We start from the raw sequence: 22,756 nt of genomic DNA, 5'->3' as shown, positions 1-22,756 counted from the left end.
TGATAATATAGACTTGTATTGCACTTGACCAGCCTGTGCCACAAGTTTCTTAAAGCACTTATACTGCAGTCATCATTATTCATTCGCTCCATACTCAGTGGTGGTAAGCTACTATTGCAGCCACAGCTGCCCTGGGGGAGATGGACTGACGTGAAGCTGCCAATCTGCGCCATCGGCCCCTCCAACCACTCATTCACACACTGCATTCACTCAGGCTTCCTGGTGTTCCCTGGCAGTCTCCCACCCAAGTACCAACCAGGCCTGCCTGCCTAGCTTCCGAGATCTGACGGGATCGGGCAGAGCAAAGGCAGTATGGCCACATGGTATGGTTTATTTAAATCTATCTACAGTTAATTTAAGTCAACTCTTCTGGCCCTTGTCCCAAACGTAGGCTATATAATTTTTGAAAATAGTATATAGTGGCATAGTCTTTTATTAGGCTTTTCATTTCCTCATCATTCGGAATAAAAAAAAAGACAACAGGATTTAAGCTCTAATGCCTGCCCCTTTAACTCGAAAATCCGAAATCATTCAGCTGATATCCCTTTCACTGCCTTTATCCCCGAGCCCCGCCTCCACGCGCTCCAATGACAGCTGCTCGGCTCCGCAGACGCACTGCACGTACGGACAGAAGGTGATTTCTTCCATCCGCTGCGTAATACGCATTCGCTGAAAAAAAAAGAAAGAAAAGAAAAACAAAGCCGTGGTTAAGCATCTTATTGAGAGAAAAAGACGTCGTTTTGCATTGGGCTTTTGTTTCACGCCGCATCAAGGACAGAGCCATCAGAGCGAGACGGGGATCCATGAGAGGCGCTGGAGGCAGAACATCGCTTCAGTTTCAGGGTAGGCCACTGTCACTGCAAACGGAGGCTCTTGCAAACACAGGGATTACACAGGGTTGAATTAAGATGCTTTACGATGCAACATATTATTTGCCAATGCCGAGAAAGACATAAGCGTCTCCATGTTGCTCATTTACGCATTACACTGACTATCGCATCAGCTATAGTGCGATCATGTATATCCCTTGCCCCCGTTTGTGCACAACATAATGAGTGTTTCTGGTGGTGCAGGTTGTGTGCGCAGAGAGCCATGGAGGAGGCGGGTAGGCTGGAGCATCAGGTGGCCAGTGTGGAGAGGGGCATCGCCTTCCTGAAGCAGGAGCACCGGGCCATGCTGACCGGGCTGCAGCTGGAGATAACCAACCTGAAAAGACGCTGCCACGGTTCGTTTGTTTACTTCTGGTGGTAACGAGAAATAGCATCCGGCGCATAGCCAATCAATATAGTTATTTTGTTTTTCTAATCACAATCAAGTCAGTCAGTTAATGTGTAGAAAGTAAATGGTCTATAATCCATCAACCGACCAAAATCACAGCAGCAGCCGCCTTCACAAGCAGGGACTTCCAGCTCCTCCAGGTAGGAAGAGGCGTTCACAGGCCAACCAAGAGACATAGTCCATCCAGTGTCTCCTTGGTCTCCTTCTAATGGGACTAATCCAACTGGAAATCTGGAACTAATTTTGCAACATCACAAACTGTATGGTGAACCCAACTGTTGTCTCTGACTGCAACAGTACAATACTTATACACATTTTTTCTACTGCTATAACAATAGATATCCTTATTATCATGTTACGTTAATGTAATTACTGAATATTCAAAATTCCGCCTTCATAATTTTGCATCTATGTGTGTTAAAGACCTTATTTAATGTTCCACACATACCATCTAGTCAGTGACACTTTGGTATGTGTTTTATAACTGTGCATTTGTGTTTGCCTTTTGCAGAGTTGGGCTGTGAGCTGGACTCCAGGTTTCCCGACAGAAACACAGCAGGTATCAAATTATATCAGAGAAATAGGAAGTACAGATGATTTTTCTGGTCACTGTCACAGAAGAGATCGTCTTTCATCCACATCACATCGGAGCTAATGTTACACTGATACAGGGGCAGTTTTGGAGAGACACAGTGCAAAACCAACATACATTAGCGCTGACTTATCCAACATAAATAAACATGCCAGATGCGCTGTTGTGGTAGGTTTGTTTAACTCTGGTCTAAACTGCAAAGAAGTAGTTCTACAGCAGGATCAGTGAAATAAATGCCTGTGTTTCTTGTGTTAGTTTAGCTGTATATATTTCAGATATCTCTCAAATGAGCCATTCATTTTTATATTTAATGTGATCTCACTTTCTGTGCAACATGGTACTTTAAGATGTATTTGAATGATGTATTATTCAAAACGGCATAATATCCACTACTATTTGTAAGTATTTCATTATTTAACTGTTTCTTAATGTCCTTCTCAGAGGAGGAGGCAGAACTGGCAGCGCGATTTGAGGCAGTAGAGCGCCTCCTGAAGGACCAACACAGTACAATCCTGGCGGCCCGTGGGGATCTGCGTGCAGGACGGGCCCGAGTGTCCGCGTTGGGACGGAGCCTCAGGGAAGAGGAGCGGCGTTTTTTGGACGAACTCAAACGCCGAAGCCATAAGATCACACTGATGAATCGAGATCTACAGCGGCAGAATACAGCTACAACCACATTATGCCAAGAGCTGCATAGTGCCAGGTTAAAACTATATCAACAAAAACAGGGCCAGGAGGGCGGGGCAGAGGGGACAGAGGGCGCAGAGGAGACAGCCAATGACCAGGAGGCAGCAGTCGAGGAAGAAGATGAGGAGGAAGAGGACGACTATGAAGATGACAGCTCAGATTGGCTCTTGTCCCCGCCCCCTCCCGAGTCTCCCAGCCAATCAGAGCGCAGGGTCTCACGGAGCAGATTGAGCATCAGAGAGGAGAGAGTCCGAGCCTGTGTCCCGCGGGAGAGGGTTACATCCCCCCAACGGCCCCTCCCTATGCCCGACCCCGCCCTCTTCCTGGTCCCCCTGAGATACCGGCTGCTCCGACTGAACCGGCCAATGAGAGCACAGGAAAACGAGCAGCTGGATGACGAATGGGAGGATATAGAGGAGAGCGGGGTGCCCAGCAGAGTGGACATGGGTGCGGGAGAGGGAGAGACTGCCTTGTGATTGGCAGCAGGGAGGAGTAAAGAGGTCTTCCATTGAAAAAAAAACAGTGCCGACTGAGCCCTCAAGGATAATAATGATGGAAGCATGAGAGAAGTAACTGTAGTTGTTTGTAGAAGTGAGATAGGCTGTGATTGAAATGGCATACAGCTGACAACAATGTATAAGTAATGGTTAGTAAATTAACATAAACAATATTGCAATAATTAGGACTTAATGAAGATATACCTAAGTGTTTAACTGTTCATATCAGCCATCAGCAGTGACACAAATCATGATTTCAAAAGTAAACAACACGCAAAAGCCATATCTACTTATTACTAACACTACAATATACTATACAATAACTGCAACTATAAGCAGGTTTACAGAACCATCTTGGCTAAAGCTGAATCAGATAAAATCTGTCAAACTATAATGTGACAATAGGCTTTGCTTAGTGTTAAATATTTGGTCGTGTATATGTACTGTATGCCATTTCAAATATATCATTAGTTAGTTGCACTGAGGTGTGCAGTTTACCTATAAACATTTATTGAACTTGTCAAAGTTGATAGTGGACTCAGTTGTTTGGGGTAAGATTCAGCTGAAGCCTGTTGTATGTGGGCAGCGTGGTCATGAATACTAAAAGGTCTCTTGATTGTTCTCCAATGTTTTGAACAGAGCCTCACTGTTGGAGCAACGTCTTGGGGAAAACGTTTTAGGAGATTTAAACACAGCTTTGTCGTAGCTAATGAGACGCCTCTGTTTTAACCAGCCATCACAGTTCAGACTGTGTATACTGCTTCTCACTGCTGCTGTGTTCCTCCAGGTCAAATCCACTGTAGACGGCTTTGTGACATTTTGTATAATTTGCACTTTATTAAATTCATGCAATGTGCCTCATGGCAGATGAACAATGTGTTCTTGTCAGTTTTTCAGTCTTTCAATTGTAATACATTAAAACCTAAGGAAATAAATAGCCTAAGAATTTCTCAGGCTCTTATAATAGTGCCACTGGCTGCATTTTTAAATATTGAACATTTTACAATAATAATAACTATAATCTACCCTTTCCAAGTCGCTCCCCAAAGACTTTCTCATTTCACTTAAATTTAAATGTTTTGATTGCATTACATATTTGCAATGGGATTTTGGTCTCTTTGTTCATTTTACAATACAATTGAGAATTATGCATTTGACATTCTACAATGTGTTATGCAATTTACTTTTTGATAATGTATTATGTATTTTTAGTTGACTTTTGAGAATTATGCATTTGACATAAAAGAATACGTGGTGAAACAGCACCATCTTGTGGTTACAGCATTGGATCAGCATTGCGTCTCACGCGCATAAGGTCTCTTTATTCAATTGGCAATGCAATCCGCTCCTGGCCAATCAGAGAAGAGTTCGCCTCAGCAGCGCGAGCAGCCGTGAACCACAGCCAGGCAGGCTCGGGCTATGTTGACTTCTTGCTGGTGGAAATAATTGCAGTCATGACAGATTTGATGCAACAGCAACTGATCAGACTTCAGGAAGATTCAGAGCTAACGTTTTGGTAAGCATTTGTCTGTGGGTAAAAAAAAGCTAGTCAGACTGCTAACAGGGTGCTAATGCTAAGCTATCCTGTAGCCTCGATTCGAGTGTTTATGACCAACCTGGCATACCATGGTTCCCAGTGTATGCGCGTTGTGCCATCACAAGAACTCTGGTAGCAACAGCGGACATTGATGTGCACAGCGTCGACCTGCGCTCACACCAATGGTCCTTATCAGTCCTGGGTCTGTCCTGTTTACACCCAGTTTTTACCTGATTCATTGTGCTAGATATAACTATGTCCTTTGGTTTTGTTTTGCACAACACCCAGGTGCACAAGTTCTCAAAAATAGTCAAAGAGCAATGAGTCTAGAGGTTTTAGAGTTAGCCTATGTTATTAAAAGTAATAAAGCCGTATAGGCATGAGACACTGATTCAATTAATATAGGGAGAACATTGCATGAATATCCATAGACACTTTGTTTACTGCAGCATTCTGTCACATGTTGATGGGTGTTATTATGTCAGGCAGCAAATAAAAGAGTCCTTAAACTTTGTGTAATTGCTAATTAGGTAACAAAAAGTCACTTAAAATAAAAATATGGTGGAATGAGCTGTTTTGGATTCGACTGTTTATTTTTGCACAGATTGGTCAGACGAGTCTCAAAGGTATGATGGGTCCACAGCCATCCATCCTTTCACAGCCCAAACTCCAGGAGCAGATGCCCTCCTTCCAGTGTGGCGGTTTCCAGTGTTAAAAAAGACAGTGCAACATGGGTCTAAACGCTTTTAGGCAAAGGCATTGTGACGGTTCATTTGTTGTTCACATGATAGACAGAGGGATCACGCTAAAGCAGAGAGACATTGTGGAAGCGATTTTTACATCTTTTTATATCTTTATATATTGTGTAACTAATTTTTAGATGCCCATTGTAAGCCAAAAAAAAACATTGTAATTAAACTTGTATTGTCTAATTGTTACTTGTATAGAGAAAAAAGGTGTCTTTTTATTAATCATTGTAGAAAACTATAGAATCTAGTTACAAATTCCATGTAAGATAAGATAAGATAAACCTTTATTGATCTCACAAAGGAGAAATTCACTTGTTACAGTCGGCGTTCAAGAAGATCACTCAGAGTTAATAAAGTGCAGCTGATGCAGAGATTATTGCACATGTTACTTTACAGTCTTATTGTACAGTCTGACAGAGTAGGCTACTTTTTTACCCACAGACAAATGCTTACCAAAACGTTGGATTAGCTCTGAATCTTCCTGAAGTCTGATCAGTTGCATCAAATCTGTCATGACTGCAATTATTTCCACCAGCAAGAAGTCACCGTAGCCCGAGCCTGCCTGGCTGTGGTTCACGGCTGCCTGCGCTGCTGAGGCGAGCTCTTCTCTGATTGGCCAGGAGCGGATTGCATTGCCAATTGAATAAAGAGACCTTTGGCGCGTGAGATGTTTTGTAATCCGCAATGCTGTAACTACAACATGGTGCTGTTTCACCACATATTCTTTTATGTCAAATGCATAATTCTCAAAAGTCAACTAAAAACAGAGCCACCTTAACCAATGAGCTACCATAGTCAAGGGCCCTTTGCGGCATGACTAACCGTATGCGATGATTGTGCTAAGCTCCTATGTGTGTATCTGGAGTAGGCCCGCCCTACCCGGCCCAGAGGGATACATGTAGGAGTAGCAGGGTTAGGGTTTTTGTGAGATTTACGGTTAGGGTATGCGCTGAGGGGGGTGGGGGCCTACACATCTGTTTAAGCCCCGGAGCCTATGGGGGCCTGACTAAAAATACATAATACATTATCAAAAAGTAAATTGCATAACACACTGTAGAATGTCAAATGCACAATTCTCAAATGCATTGTAAAATGAACAAAGAGACAAAAATCCCATTGCAAATATGTAATGCAATCAAAACATTTAAATTTAAAACATAAATAAAATATGTATTGGCAAAATGCATAAACATAATGCAAAATACATCTTTGTAATGTAAAATACATTTTTAAAATCTAAAATGCATGTTGATAATACAAATCGCAAAGACAAATTGCACGGTGAAAATTAAAGATTGCATGGCCAAATGTCAAATACAAATCTAAAATGCATACTAAAATAACATAATGTAAAGCCATTTGACGATTGCATTACAAATTGAATAAAGCTGCCAATACGCTTCCATAGGATTTGGCTCTCTTGTCTGTCGTCGTTACACTGCTCTATGGGATTTTTGTTTAAAAAAAGTCTCATTCCAGAAGATGCTGCTGTTGCCATGGAAACCATACTAAACTGTTAGTGTTTAACTAAGTTAACGTAGTTATTCTTCAAATATTTCTGTGACGACATTAGCTCATTGTTGACAACTCTTCAAGAAGCGTCAAACCTCAAAGGATCATCTGTAAACAAACTCACCCACAACAGGATTTGAGGTTTTCCTTGGTGAGTGACTTTCATATAACGTTTATATATAAGCTTTATTCCCCCTTGCAGAATTATGTTTTAAAGATAATAATGTAATGTGAATTGTCCTAGTGATCTGCAACGGCACCAGATTGAAACAGCTATGTTGTTTGGGGCTTGTCTAACATTACCTGAAGCATGTTGTTGTTGTTTTTTGTAAAGCAACACAAAAAACATAGGCTATGTTAAAGCTGACTTTTTGTAGAGTGCATTTATTTTTGGCATCAAGCTGTAAACACAGCAAAAAGGGAAGACAGAAGCACAATCTAAATTATAGCAATTCATTGTGGGGGTGGTCCTCCTGGCTTCCCTTTGTACACATGTTATAATTTTTTCTGAACAATTCAAGGATGCAGGAGGGATTGTGAGAGCTAGAAACAAGTTTGGGCCAAAACACAGTTTGAACAGGAAAAATCAGGTACTCCAGCTTTATTTCACTTGGTTAATCAGCGTAACATTACCCAATAATTTGGTCAGAACAAAACATGTGCAGCTAACGTCATAACAAGTTAGCAAAACAAAAGTGAGGAATTGTCTCCATGGAGACGCTGAAGGCTTCCTTTGACTACAGGTGGGACAAACATGGGGTTTAATGTCAAAGTGCATTTGTTAGGTTTTAAAGCTTTTGCAAATATGACTTGAGATGGATAACATCTGTTGTAAGTTGTAAGTATCATTTTATTTCAGTGAAGCAGCAATTTAATGTAGAAATCTTGCACGGCAACAGTTTAAAAAGGTTTCCCTCTGTCTATGTCACTTCCTGTCAGTGTCCAATAAGGAAGTGAAACTATAGACATAATAAAAAATGCTCAAACTAAAGAAAGCTGGGTACAATGTTTAGCAAAATATAATTGTGTTAATTAGGTTTTAGCAAATGTGTATGATGCAAATTGCAAAAAAAAAAAACGGCTTGATGAACTCTTAAAATGTTTTACCCATCAGTGCTAACTCCTCTTATGGTGTCTGTTACAGGAAAACACCATCATGAGTGGTGGTGGTGGTGACGAGACACCACACCCAGACGAGAAGCCAGGGGTCATGAGCCTCAGTGAGACTCGGAGCTGGTGCCTGAAGGTGGCGGAGCACCCTGTCAGGAAGGTCGTCACTGCGATTGTAACAATCCTGCACTGTCTGGCTCTCGTCTTATTTGACCCCTGCGCTGATAAACGCAACGCCCTCTTATCGGTGAGATCTGTTTTTCTTTTTCTTTTTTATTTCACTCTCATTAATTCTGCTTCTTTACAAAGTGTGTCATATCTAGAATAACTGCAACTTATGACTATTATCTTTCAAATGCCATTGCACCCTTTTTTCTAAAGACTCAAATACAGTATGTTAAACAAGACTCTATATGTACTGATACATTTGCATTCATTTTTTGTTTTTGCATAATGATCACAAAATAATAAGGCCTTTCAAACACATGAAGCATACACTTAATAATAAAAACAATTACAAACAAAAGGCAAATAACACAATCTAATCTTAATGCATGCCTTCATTATGTCTAGAAACTGGACCATGTCTTCTTCGTCTACTTTCTGATTGAAATGACTATCCTGGTGCTGGCTCACAGCCTGAAAGGTTACCTGAAAAACAACTGGAACAAGCTGGATGCCTTGATTCTGTCGGCTGAGTAAGTATTATGAACACATTACTAGGCTTTGGTCTTAGAACGTATGCGTGCACTGGGACAGACTGCAGAGAGTGAACAAAATCCACACTGCATAATATTTCACCTCATTCATCATAACAACACCGCCCAATAAGTGACCTCCTGTTTCGATCCAGCACGCCAAAATAAAAGCACCATCTTATTCATTAGTTTATCAGTTCAGCAGTTCATTAATTTAACATTCTTTCTGCCAAGCTATTAACAGATACACACTTAAAATGTGTGCATTTAATTAAATTCTTGTAATGTTGCAAGTACCTGCTGAGCTATTTTGTTCCCTTTTTTTTTTAAATCTTATCTTATCTTTTTTAATCTAATACATAGATGTTATATGAACTGCAAAAATACATCAGCTTCAGGTGAGAGTTTACAACAGCAACTATCACACTGACTGATTATTCTCTACAGACTTTCATTGTCAATAGCTCGATGTATCTCAAGGTGAAAGACATGCACATCAGATGTCCTTCACTTCAGTGTAAGTTTTTTTTCCCCTGCTGAACTAATAGATACAGACGGCATCTTGTCATAGAAGGGGGCGTGGCTCTGCCGAAGGGGAAAATAGAATCTTCTGGGAAACACAATTTTTCACTCTTTTTACCCATTTTCTGGTGGAATATAAACTTATTTATCATAAAGTCAAGTGTAAATCGGGCCCATATGTATATTTTATCACGGCAGAAGTGCAAAAACTGCAGTTGTAGCTAGCGCTAGCTAGCTGTTAGCATTAGCCCGATGCTAACATGTAGCATCATGTTAGCATTCTCTGTTATTAATGTATTTATGGGCTGTTGAACCACTTTGCTCCTCCCCATGTCTTCGTATCTTTATTTAGTAGAAAACTATATTCATAATTCAGTGTTTGTTGAAGAAGTTTTTGAATAATTAGAGAAAGTTTAAATTTTTCAAAATTGTTTTCCCCCTTAACTGTTTTCAAACATTACCGTCTGTATCTATCCATGAGATGAGCTGTGTGCTTTTATTTTGGCGCGCTGGTTCAAAACAGGAAGTCACTTCTTCAGCAGCGTTGTTATGATTTGAAGTTATGCACAGAGTCAATAAACCAAGTGTTATTATTTGAGCAAATTATATGGTTGAAAATCATCAGACTGAGAAAAGACTACAGGAGCATTAACATCTTAACCCCCACTTTAACCGAGTGCATTTTCTCCAGTTCAGCTTTACCCAAATCCATAAGATCACATCTATGGGCCAGTGTAGCACCTCATTTATAAGATAAGACCAACAAAACTCATCTTAACAGATCTTTCCTCACGTCATCGTCACCTTTAAAAAAAAAGGAAAAAATGTGGAAGAGCTTGGTCGCTTCTAACTTCACCCCCATTTGGATCCATGGAGGAGAGGAGTAGAGGCTAAATGCTAACAACATGTTTGGTGTTTTTGCGTGACTGAGCACACACATTAAGACGCAGGTACGCATCAACTCGTCTAAGCTAAAGTAAGAATATATCTCAGTATGGATAAACTGTGGCCTGTTCCATTAAGGACAGCGCTATCCCCTGAGAGGTGGGCTGGTCAGTATTCGGTTTGTAAGATGGTTGAACTAATCTCAGAAGTACAATAACTTCAAAAAGTTACTCAAGTATATGTACTCGATGTATTACTTGCCTCTGCTTGGGACGTAGCAATGTATGTATGTGTGTTTCACTGTGTGGACTTGCATTGCATATAATCCAATATCTACATTTAACTTTTACTGAACTTAAACATATTATGTCTACAACACCGTTCTACAAGTGAGCTACAAGCACTACTAATATTTATCTCTGTCAGGTTCCTGGGATATGTCCTGCTGTTGTTCTCCTGGGACTTTACAGTGGTGGTGGATCCTCTGCGGCCATTGAGGCTGATCAGAAGGATACCTAGTAAGTTCAAATTAAAAACAAACGCAGCCTTATGAAAATGAGCAACTTACAGATTGTGGCGTTGTCTGCCCAGGTCTGCGGACGAGCTTGGAGATCATCTTGGGAACCTTTCCCATGTTCTTAAGAGTCACTCTTCTCATGGCTCTGCTCCATTTGATCTTCGGCGTCATGTCAGTGCAGCTGTGGAAGGGTCAGCTGACCAGCCGCTGCTTTCTCGGGGCGGAGGCTGAGTGAGTGTATAAAGACCATTACGCTTTCACAGGCAAAAAGCTGTTCAAAATCAAGTAAAAAACAACCCATGCTTGCTTGTACTTTCTAAATAGCCCCTCAATGGATTTCAACATTTTTACATAAGCTTGTTGAGTCAAATTGACTTCCTGTCTTGGCAAAACAGCTCATGTGTCTCAAGTCCTCGTTATTTATACTATTTCCCTCCATGCTTTAAATTAAGATCACAATGAACATCAGATGTAAGATATGTTTTAACCTTGCCATTGCAGCTCTGTCCTCCAAGCACACAACAGAAGCATGAGCGAGTTCTATAACAGCCCCAACCTGCTGCTGCCGTTCCTGTGTTCGACCAACGACAAGGACGGGCGCCACTGCAGTGATGTGCCCCCCACAACCGAGCAGAACATGGTGTGTCACGACGCCCCCGAGACTCCCAGCGAGTGGTCCAACAGCACCTGTGTGGACTGGAACTCGATGTACTCCGAGTGCCGCCGCGGGCCCTACTCACCGTACAGAGGGGCGGTGAACTTTGACGATATCGGACACGCTCTCATCACCATCTTCCAGGTAAACCTCCTCTCGTTTCTTTTGTTCTCGGTGCTTTCCTGGGGGTCAGAGCTCATAGAAGCCAAACTAGAGGCCCTGTCCAGTGCACATTTGATTATATGTATTACAGTTGCAACATGTCTCGGTGTCTATGTCTGAACTGTTCTCAGGTGATCACATTGGAAGGATGGTCCGAAGTCATGTACTTCGTAATGGATGCCTATTCGTTCTGGAGTTTTTTGTTTTTCATTTTGGTGACAGTCGTAAGTTCTAAAAAAACAAAACAAATTGCAGTGAGGTCGACACCGCAGCTGTGTTTTACAGTACACTGGTTGCGTGGATATGTTGTAAACTCCTGATATGATTTCAGATTGGAGCCTTCGTCATGACGAATGTGATGGCAGTGGTCATCTCGACTGAGTTTGGAAAGTGTTCGAAGGCGCACGCCCAAAGTGAGTCTGCGAGGGGCACCACTGCACACCAGATGGTACTTAGTTGTGTGAGACACTTGCAGGAGAAATATCGGTAAGATTAATTAACAAAACGTTGTCTCTGGTTAAAGCAATTTTGTGACCAAACCTGTATCTGATTTCAGCTGTCCTTACAACTTCCAACGGATCCATGTGCACAAACTCAAGAAGATAGTTGACAGCAAAATCTTCGATCGCTCCATCCTGATGATTGTGTGTCTCAGCATTCTTCTCCTGGCCTTAGAGCATCACAAACAGGTTTTGTTTTTTAAAAGAACTTTGTGAAAATACTGATATTTTGTGGTTCTACTGTCATGAATTTCTTATATATCATATATTTTCTTTATCGCAGCCCCAGCAACTGACAGAAATCCTTCATGTCTGCAACATTGTGATCAATGTGATCTTCATTGTTGAAATGGTTGTCCGTATTCTGGCTGATTCGTACGATTACTTCACAAAAATGGACACGTTGGCTGACTTTTTCATCGTTATGGCCAGGTAAAGTGTGCACATTCTCAACAGTTTTAGCTTGAACATGTGTAGAGCATGGATAGAATAAATCTGTGATAACTATGTGCTTGGCCCGTGTGATGCAGCTCCATTGAGATGATGCTGACCAGCGAGGGAGTGTTGGCCATGCTCAGAGCTTTCCGCCTGCTGCGTTTGGTTCGCCTCATCAAGTTCCTGCCGATGCTCAGGAAACAAGTCCATATCCTCACGCAGACGGTGATACAGTCCATCTCACTTGTGTTCTTGATGGTGCTCTTCGTCTTCATTTTCAGGTATTTATCTATTTGATTAAGTTTGCCTGAGGTATGTCATCTCTTTTTCAAGGGGGATCATTCAATTCAGTATTTAACACAACATGGCCAACACACGTCACAGTATTTGTCTTCACATAACCCCATTGAACCACCAAATCTCCAGATTATTACCTAGCACACAGTAGCATAATAACAACACCCCCACACCAGTGTTTAACACTGACTGGGATTCTCTTCGCTCTTACAGTCTGCTGGGATGTCACTTGTTTGGCTGCAAGTTTAAGTTTCTGACCGAGTCGGGACTCTGGCGGAAGAACTTTGACACTGTCACATGGGGCATGGTGACTGTGTTCCAGGTGAGTTTGGCTCCTGATAAACCCAGCATTGGCTCAGGATAATGTTAGAGCTGATGAATTTCCACATTCCAAGTAAGAAACCAATAGTGATTTGGAAATAATGAATACTGGGGCTTTTTTCATACTGAGAATAGGAAGAATAGAATAGAAATGAGCAAAAAAACAACAAAAAACTCCCTCATATTGATCTCAACATAGCTCAAAAAATGAATGCTTTCTACTCCTGTACTACTCATTTTATACAAACATCTTCACGGCTCTACTTTTATTGTTTAAAAAAAAACAGCTTAGTCCCTTAGTATATTGTAAAAGCCGTATGCGCTGTGCGTCTAATTAGAAAGCCTTTCTTGTTTTTGTTCTTGTTTACATTACTGTGTCTGTATTGCTCTCTGGAAGTTGTGAAATGTGCTCATAAACTCATCCCTGTGAAGAATTGGGGTGCTGGAAATGTGTTATAAAAGTTAGGAGTGAGTTTTGACTACAACTAACCATTTAAAATTCACGCACTCCTCATTCCCATTTAAATGTTCCTACAATGAAATAGAAACACTCTTTGCTGTGCAGATTCTGACTCTGGAGGACTGGAACTTCGTGCTCTACAATGCAATGGTCGCTACCAGCCCCTGGTCTGCCATATACTTCGTTGTCATCATCATGTTGGGCAAGAATTTGTTTCTCAACGTCCTCGTGGGGATCGTTGTGGACAAGTTCCATTCTCATGTAAGTGCCCACCTTGTTCTTTGTAAGACTTGTTCATAGGTAGGTGATAATAAAGCTGGTGTTTGTCTGTTTTGGCGTTTCAAGAAAACCCAGGATATAAAGTCTTCTGATTCTGAAGAGGAGGATGACGATGCCTCTGAACATGTAAAGTTCACACAGACATAAAAGCATTCAACAGCCATATAGGCAAATGGGCAAAGTAAGCCAGTACATTCTTTCTCTTGTTCTTACTTCTACTGAATTTTGTTGTCTTAGGGTCTGTGCGGGTTGATTCGGTTCTCTGTGCAACCTGGGGAGACCGCTTCACAGGACGCTAATGTAAGGCCACCACACCAGAACAAAACTGTCTTTCATTCATCACGTCATAAGTTTTCCTCTGCTTCAGGCCCCATGGTATCAGATCAGAATTCCACAATGGGTCTTACAGCGTAAGGAATACTCGCTCTTCCTCTTGTCTCCAGAAAACAGGTTTGCTTTGTTCACACACTCGGACAGATTCTGACACATTACACATTCTAATTACGAGAAGTCATAACATTCTGAAGGGCTTGTTATGGCATAACTCACACCGACCTGCATGACATGATTTTATATTTAGACTTGTGTTACTTCCTGTATGTGTACCCGAATCCAAAATGTTCCGCAGTGTGCCTTTAGCTGTGCCATGACAATCATAACAATGTGACATGCTCCTCTGTACTGCATGCAGGTTCAGACTGTTGTGTCAGAGCATCACCTTCTCTCAGGTTTTTGAGTACTTCATTATGTTCCTGATCTGTCTAAGTTGCATCACTCTGGCGATGGAGCGACCCAGCCTGCATCCTGAGAGCACAGTAAGAGCAAGCCTCAGATACACTTCACACTGTCCTCTTGAGCCGTATGTTACAATGGGAGCAAAACTACTGCTACCACACAACACTACTGCTACTGAAACTACCACTAACACTGTGACTAATTAATAATTACCTTTTGTCTGTTTGTCTACAGGAGCGATTCATCTTAACCTACAGTGACTATCTCTTTGCCGGACTGTTCTTTGTGGAAATGATCTTAAAGGTAAACAAAACAGAAAATCCAGAAAATCTATTTCTAATCTAATCATATGGCCTGTGTTCCATAGTTTAACCTGTTCAGGACCGCCGTCCCTGATCAGGGACTGATTCCAGTTCCATTGACTTGCATACAGTATTTAGGAAAATTATATTTCGACCAATATAGACATGTGGCACAGATTTTTAAACAGGCAAATTTCCCCAAAACATCTATTCCAGTCATGGAACACCATCACATAAATTAAAACATTAGTTAAGGACAGAAAGATAAAAAAAAAAAAAATGAAAATCGAGCATTAAAATTAAGCATTTCTTATCCATATTAAATTCTTTGTGGTCCAATCATAGGTTGACTGGATTTTTTTGGTCCAAAATACTCAATTTCAACAAAATACTCTTTTTGGAAAATTTGGCTCGTTATTTTCAATTTTCACGGTCAGAAATTACCTAAAAATTCTCCACAAATGAGAAAATCTTCTTGTAAACAAACTTTTTGGCAATTCCAGTTCTGTTTCCTTAATCCTAATGACTATTCTCTTCAAAATGAGCCGTTTCCCAAAGAAATCCATTGATATTTGTGCTGGCAGTGCTCAGTGGGTGCCAGAAGCACATGTTAGCCACATGTTAGCCACATTAGCATTTAGGCACAAACTTGTCTAAAGTGTCCATGGGGCCATTGATTTCCCAGGTGACAGTGGTACATCTGTGTAGAGGTTCATTGTCTCTGTCCAACAATCTGCCATTGTCCATATCAACAGTGAATGAAGACGTGTAAAGGCTCTTTTCTGAGTAAACAAGGCGGCCATTTTGTTTTTCGGGGGAAGGGTGTGATTGACCTTTGTGTACTGAGATAAATATGGAAAAGAAATGACCCACTTCATTTTGCTTTGATTTAGTCCATTTTTGGGAGGTTAGTTGTTGCTGCGGCACTTTGTTTGACACATTTGTGAAAATATTTTTGCTTTTATAACATTTGGCACTTTGGAGAGGTTTGTGCACAATGCTAATGAGATATAGCACCAAAACACTACAAGGTTTACAAATCCAACATACTTGGACTTAGACTTCTGAAATGTTGCACACATGCTGAGTGCCAGTAAGGTTACAACTGTACTAAATTTGGAGTGTGTGCTATGAAGTATATTTTCAGGAAAGACATTTCAGTTTATGTGTAATTTTCGATATATAAAAAAGCTATATTTTTTTAAATTAATTTTATAGCTAAAGAACCTTTTTACATTTTTTTGTCACAATGTCCTTCTAAATGTACAAAGAAGCTACTTCTTGTCCTGATTCCTATGATGGTTCACATCAGCAATTTGGTAGAGTATGTTGTTTAACAGTAATTTTAATATGGAGAGGTTACTGTTTAATTTAGCCAGGCGAGAGTACATCAAAATAGGTGGTCCTTAACAGGTTAAAGCCGTACTCCAGAGTAGTTCAGCCAGTGAATAAAATAACATATTTACTGTATTTAAAGGCGCACAACGGAACTTTTCCCCCAATATATAGAATAGAAATAGAAGTATTTTGATACTTTTCAGTTGAAAAATCCCCCCAAACATGTGCATTTTCTGTGAGCAGCTCACCTCTCCTCAGACATGACTATATGGAGGCAGACAAATATGGGATTTAAATCAGGTTCTCATCCAAATCCATTCTTTGATTACTCACTGCAAATATAGCATTTTCTGTGTTGAGCTGGTCATTAGGAGCATGTTTTGTATTGCTGGCAATGGTATAAGCCATAGTTATGCAGTGTGCCTTTGATTACCCGTCAGTATTGTGGGACCTGACTGTACCTTTGCTCAAAGCGAGTAATCACCAGCTCGTCTTTGTGGAAATGTTATGCTTTACTTATATAGGTAGTCAAATACATAAGATCCTATTCTTTATCTGATAAAAAACAGCAATAGGAGCACTGCACTGGGGATACACAGCAACAAAAACTGCTTAATTGTTTCATCAGCAGCAGCACTGTTGTGTGACTATACAGAGCAGAGTGGATTATTTTATTCCCTTGTGTGATCTTCATCATGAGATCGTAGATGTAAACTACAGACTCTGCTGGTGTTGACCAGGTGATCTCTCTGGGCCTGGTAATGGAGAAGGAAAGCTACGCGCGGGACCCCTGGAACGTCTTGGATGGCCTGCTGGTGATCCTTTCCTGCGTGGATGTGATCATCACACTCTCCGACAGTAGCCGTGACCAGAACAGCGTGCTGGGTGTCCTGAGAGTGCTGAGGCTGCTGCGCATACTGCGCCCGCTCAGGTCAGCCTGCATAACCAACAAGCACTGCTTTCCCATGCTCCTTTAAGGTGCAATGAATGTTTCTAAAATCACATTACATGTTAGAGCTGCACAATATACAGACAAATGATCGTTATTGCAGTATTATGTAATGTGATTATTTAAGGCACAAGCAAAGCATTCACTGAGATCAATTTCCATTTTAGTTTTGGTCATAGAATTTCTAAGTTTTGTTTTAACACAATTTGATATAGAAAAGCTTATAATTCTTTATTTAATGGAACATGTTGAAATGGCTTTGTAAAATTTTGCAATAATATTGTAACTGCAATATTCAAGACATTTATTCAATCAAACTTTTATTAGTTGCCATTAATAAATTGCAAATAACTGAAAATAACTTCATGGGGTCTTATTCAGTTAAATCTGAACCTTTGGTTTGCACCTCCACATACAAAAGTGGGTTGGGTATTTTCAGAGGGTCACAGGCCTAAATGTCTTTTAATACATTGTTTTATTTATTGAATGAGTTTTGACAGTAATGTAGCTAGCATGTTGGCATGATCAATGTTTGTCTCAGCAGAACTTTGTTGCTAAGCAGCAGATTGTTTATAGGTTGAAATGAATAACTTTATTTAGGCCAATGCTGTTGTGATATATTAAAGGGGGGTCTGGAGGCTACACCAAGAATAAAAACTACAGAGTTGACAGGTTTAAAACATAATAGACCCCAAAGATATTTTGTTTGCAGACACAATTATATGCCTGCCCTTGTGATTTCCTAATTGCTACCATTTAATTGTGCTTGGATTGGATTGTGATAACTTTTTTTCTCTGTTCTCCAATACTGAGTGTGCTTTGAATATGTATCTGTTTCCAGGGTCCTGAAACACTTCCCCTGGTTGAAACTGGCCATCAATGCTCTGTTGGCCTCTGTGGCGCCCATCGCTAACATCGTCCTGATCAGCGGAGTGTTCATGTTCTTGTACGCGATCCTCGGAGTGCAGGTAGGACCGCACTCGCACACAGGGTATTCCTTTGAAAGTCCGTGTACCCTGTTATAAAAAAAAAGGTTACATGTTTAGCTGTGATCTAAAAAACTCTTCTAACACATTCCTAACATCGAGATCTTTCATGAGGATGAGTTTATACAGATGTTTTATTGGTTTCGTGGAGCTGAGTGACCTGGTAATTTTTACAATATTGACCTTGGCCTCCGCAGGCTAATTGTTTTTAGAATAAATTCTTCTTCTGGTTTAATTGGCCCTACAGGGAGGGCAAAAAGTTTAAACTGTGTTGTAGCTAACTGTAACTTTCCAGGTTTTCACAAGGATTAATGTTTAGTGAGATCTGGCTGTTCCCCAGACCTCACGCATTAGTGGTCAGGACAGTCTCCCATGGCTGATGGCGATGTTATGCAGGACAACCTTTTTCCTCCAACCAAACTCGCACGACCGACGAGGGGTGGACGGGGAGTATAGGGTGAACACATAGGGTGCTTCTGTTTGTGTTCAGGTTTCGGCAAACCATAGACATTTTAGTTTGACATGATAGATCTCATAAAAGCCCGTCTGCTTTTACAGCGTACTAAAGGACAAAACATATTTCATTCCACTAGAAGTAAGAACACTTCAGGTATAGGGTCTGTACGATTACTCAAAAGATACTGCAGAGGTCACACATTTGTCTGTTTTCCCATAAATGTCTATACGAAACACAATATACTGAAAGTGGGCAAAATGGATTTACTTTTACTATGCATACAAAAAAGGAACAGCCCCTTCGATACTCGTTGATGGCTTCATGCACTTCTCCTCTTAGATGTTCAGCGGAGCCTTCTATAACTGTGTGGACGTGCATTTCCAAGACGTCAGGAACAACAGCAACATCACCAACGAGGCGACCTGTCTGCTGTACAACCACACATGGACGGATAGGACATACAACTTTGACAACATCTTCCAGGTGAGTTTCTGGGAGGATCTTCGTTTTTAAGTGCCTTATTATTGCCATTGTTCCATGCAAATCCCATACTCGGATGTCATTATCTTAACGGGACGCTCTGATGTGTTACAGGCACTGATGTCTCTGTTTATTATGTACTCCAAAGACGGATGGGTCAACATCATGTATGACGGTGTCGACGCTGCAGGAGCAAACGTTCAGGTCCCACCTACCCTGCAATAGACTTATCTTGTCCCAAACAACTACATATCTTGTCTCCATGGGTTCTTATCATGGTTATATCCCATCTTTCCACAGCCCGTGACCAACTTCCGGCAATGGATCGCCCTCTACTTCATCTCCTTCATGATCATCAGCTACTTCCTGCTGGACATTTTCATTGGCACCCTGGTGGATACGTGGTTCTCCAAAGTCCAGCACGACAAGACGCTGACCGAGGTGGTCGTGGTCAAGGCGAAGAGGAAACGTGGACTAACTCGAACTGTCTGCGGACGCCAGTGTGAGATGAGTCAGTATCTGCCGACTCTGGAGAAGATCCTCTCCGTGGTCATCTTCGTCAACCTGTTCGTTATGGCAATCGAGCATAATGACCAGCCCAAGGTAAGCTCCTCCACCCCGTATCGGCGCATCCAGAGGCTCGGGTGACCGAGCTAAAACACTTGCTTGTCTGTGTGTGCACAGTACGTCGAGGACATCATGAACATCTTTTTCTACGTCGCCACGGCCATCTTCATATTTGAGCTTTTCTTCAAACTGTGGGCGTTTGGACTGAAAGATCTCTTCAGCGACTGGTGCGAGGCCTGAATGAGACTCAGGTTGTTCTGAACAAACCTGGTTTATGACACTCCACATCCTTGTTCAGGTGGATCGTGCTGGAGCTCGTGGTGGTGGCGGGGTCCATCGTGAGTCTTTTGCTCTCCGTGCTACATCTGGAGGACAAACTCCCGTTCAACCCAAGCATCATCCGCTCACTACGAATTCTCAGCCTGGCACATGGTAAATATGTATGAATCAACTTATGTACACACACCAAACATAAGATTAATTATTAGGACCATCCACTCATGTTATATCGGACTGGGAAAAGCTATTTAACACACCAATGAATAACACATCATTAATATTATCAGCTGCAGCAAAAAATATCAAACAAAAAGATGATTTATTCTTGGAGAAGAACTCACAGTTATCTAAGTAAAGCGCTTTGTGACTATGTCTGTGAAAGGCGCTATATAAATAAAGATCTTCTTGTTTTGTCTTTTCAGTCTTCAAATCCCAGAAGATTCAGGTTCTGATTAAAACAGTTGGAAAGACTCTTGCACAGGTAAGCCAGACCAATGTGCTTCTCCTCTTATGTAGTAATCAGACATAACACAAACTCATGACACAATACAAAAAAATAGGACTGCACAATGACACAATCAACTTGAAATTTGCAGTTTGAATATTTCCAAATGGTAAATTGCAAAGCAGGTATTTAGGAAGTATAATATACAGTAAGTCTCCTTGGGGTGTTATTATGTTTAAAACACACTGAGTATGTAATGTAGACCTTGCATTAGGCCAGCAGTTAATTTCTCATTTCATGTCACACTTCAATACTTGCCAGAAAAATTGCAAATTAATGTTTGTTTGTTTGTTTTTTTCAAAACTGACACAGAATCAACAAAAAGTATTGATGGTTGAAGAAATGATTATTACAATGAAATTGATAACTTTTATATGTGAGACTTAAAGAGACTAGATGCAAGTTCCAGTTGGTCATTTTATGCTCACTACTGCCACCTCAGGTCTTACCCATAACTGCAATCTCTATATTAGGCCACTGTTTTTACATACTGAGATATGTTCTTACCTGGGCTTAGACGAGTTGATACGCACCTGTCTGGTCTTTGTGCGTTCCCGTGGAAGAGTGTGCTAGCTTTCAACTTCACCCCTGTTTGGATCTATAGAAATATATTGGGAGAGGCCAAATGCTAACAACGTCTTTGGTCATTTTGCGTGACTGAGGGCACGCAAAAAGACCAGACAGGTGCGTATCAACTCGTCTAAGCTCAGGCAAGAACATTTCTCAGTATGTTAAAATGGTGCCCTGTTCCTTTAAGCTCGTGCAGGACGGCACTTCGGACCCGAAGTAACACGTTTTTGAGTGACAGTGCAGGATTTTAGAGGCAGTTGTGGTGAATAGGTCTGGGCTCATTCTACACATTAAGACATGGCTGTAACATGTAGGGGGATGAAAATAGTTTGTTTTAACATGTTTAAACTCCGTATAGTCCTTTTAAGTAACTTGAATGTTGATTCTTTTTGCAGGGTGCAAATTTGTGCTCCTTGTTTGGATTTTTCTTCTTTATCTACGCCATCTTGACCGTGGAGTTGTATGGAAAGATAGGTGAGCCCTTCATTACATTCCTCTATAGAAGTAGTAGTGGTACTTGTACACATGCATCACGCTCTGATTTGTGTGGTGTGAGCCAGAGTGCACCGATGACTACCCGTGTGAAGGGATCAACAGATACACCAACTTCCAGAACTTTCCCATGGCTCTGCTGACCCTCTTCAAGTTGTGCACGGGAGACAACTGGAACGGCATTCTCAAGGTACCGTGTTTTGGTCCAGCCTCAATTACATCAGCACAGACAAACAAGTTCAACACTTCTAAGCTTGTTTGCTCCTGTTACAGGACACTCTGAGGAAGTGCCGGCCTGGAGACCCGGACTGCATGGACTATCTGTGGTGGGCATCACCTCTGTGCCTCATAAGCTTCACCATCATAGTGCAGTTCGTCCTGGTGAACCTGATCGTGGCGGCCATCATGGAGGCACAGGAGCAGAGCAGCTGGGTAAGAACATGTCGAATTTAACAGTCCATAACAAGGTCCAGACCAATCGGTGCAAAATTGGGATTCAGTGTTTCTCTGTTGATGGAACCCTCTCCATGGTTATGCATACATACCATTCAGAAAACCTACCAGAAACCCGAAAAACAACTGATCCTGGAGCATAGAGATTACTTGCTACTTACTGATTGAAAGTAACAATGCCATGCTAGCCACCCTTACACCTCCTGGGTCACTTCTGCATTATGTAATTTTATAAAAAGTTACATACTGTCTATTGAGCACATCTGACTATAAGCTGCACAAACAAAATGTATTACATCAGTACTGGAAATACTGGACTTTTCTCGTGCGTGGTCATATTTCAACCTCTTAACTCCAGTTCAGATTTACCCAAGTCTAAAAGACCTCATTTGAAAGACTTACAAAACTCATTGAAATGTATCTTTTTCCTGGCATTGTCACTTTTTCGACAATTTTCTCAAATGCTTTTTTGTTGTGTTTTCGTCACTTTTTAGTCATGTTTTTGTCCCTTTTCTATTGCTCTCTTGTGGCTTTTTTCTCCCACTTTTTCGTTACTTTTTTGTCACTTTTTCATCACTTTTTTGTCGTATTTTGTCGCTCTTTTGATGCTTCTTTTGGTTGTGTTTTTATCGTCATTTACGTATACTTTTTGTTCGCTATTTTTAGCCTTTTTTTTCCAAAGAGCTTTTAGATTTTTCTAAAACTTGACTGGAAAGTCAGAGTTATGCATCATTTGAAAGCTAAGACCTAGACAAGTGATCGGAATTTTGTCACATTGTTTGCGTTTTTTTTTTCCGCTTTTATGTTATGTTTATGTTTTTTGCTGTGTTTTTTGCCTCGATTTGTTGCTATTTTGATGCTTTATATCAAGAAACTTTTTAGATTTGGCTATAACCGAACTAGAGAAAATGTGCCCGGTTCAGGTGCGGGTTAAGAGGTTGCGAGAACAG

At 41.0% G+C, this 22,756-nt stretch overlaps 1 protein-coding gene across 1 annotated transcript; it reads left to right on the top strand.

Moving 5' to 3' along the window:
- Positions 1-576: 576 nt before the first annotated feature.
- ccdc92bb (coiled-coil domain containing 92Bb) lies at positions 577-3,923 on the top strand. The gene is made up of 4 exons (XM_079566424.1): positions 577-843; positions 1,074-1,225; positions 1,790-1,837; positions 2,312-3,923. Exons 2-4 carry the CDS (start codon positions 1,093-1,095, stop codon positions 3,031-3,033), a joined length of 903 nt encoding a protein of 300 aa, XP_079422550.1. The 5' UTR covers positions 577-843; positions 1,074-1,092; the 3' UTR covers positions 3,034-3,923.
- Positions 3,924-22,756: the final 18,833 nt, after the last annotated feature.

This window comes from Gobius niger (genome assembly GCF_951799975.1).
Source record: "Gobius niger genome assembly, chromosome: 11".
NCBI classification, from domain to species: domain Eukaryota; kingdom Metazoa; phylum Chordata; class Actinopteri; order Gobiiformes; family Gobiidae; genus Gobius; species Gobius niger.
Note: the sequence above shows the minus strand (reverse complement) of the source record. Positions and strands in the feature narration are given on the sequence as shown.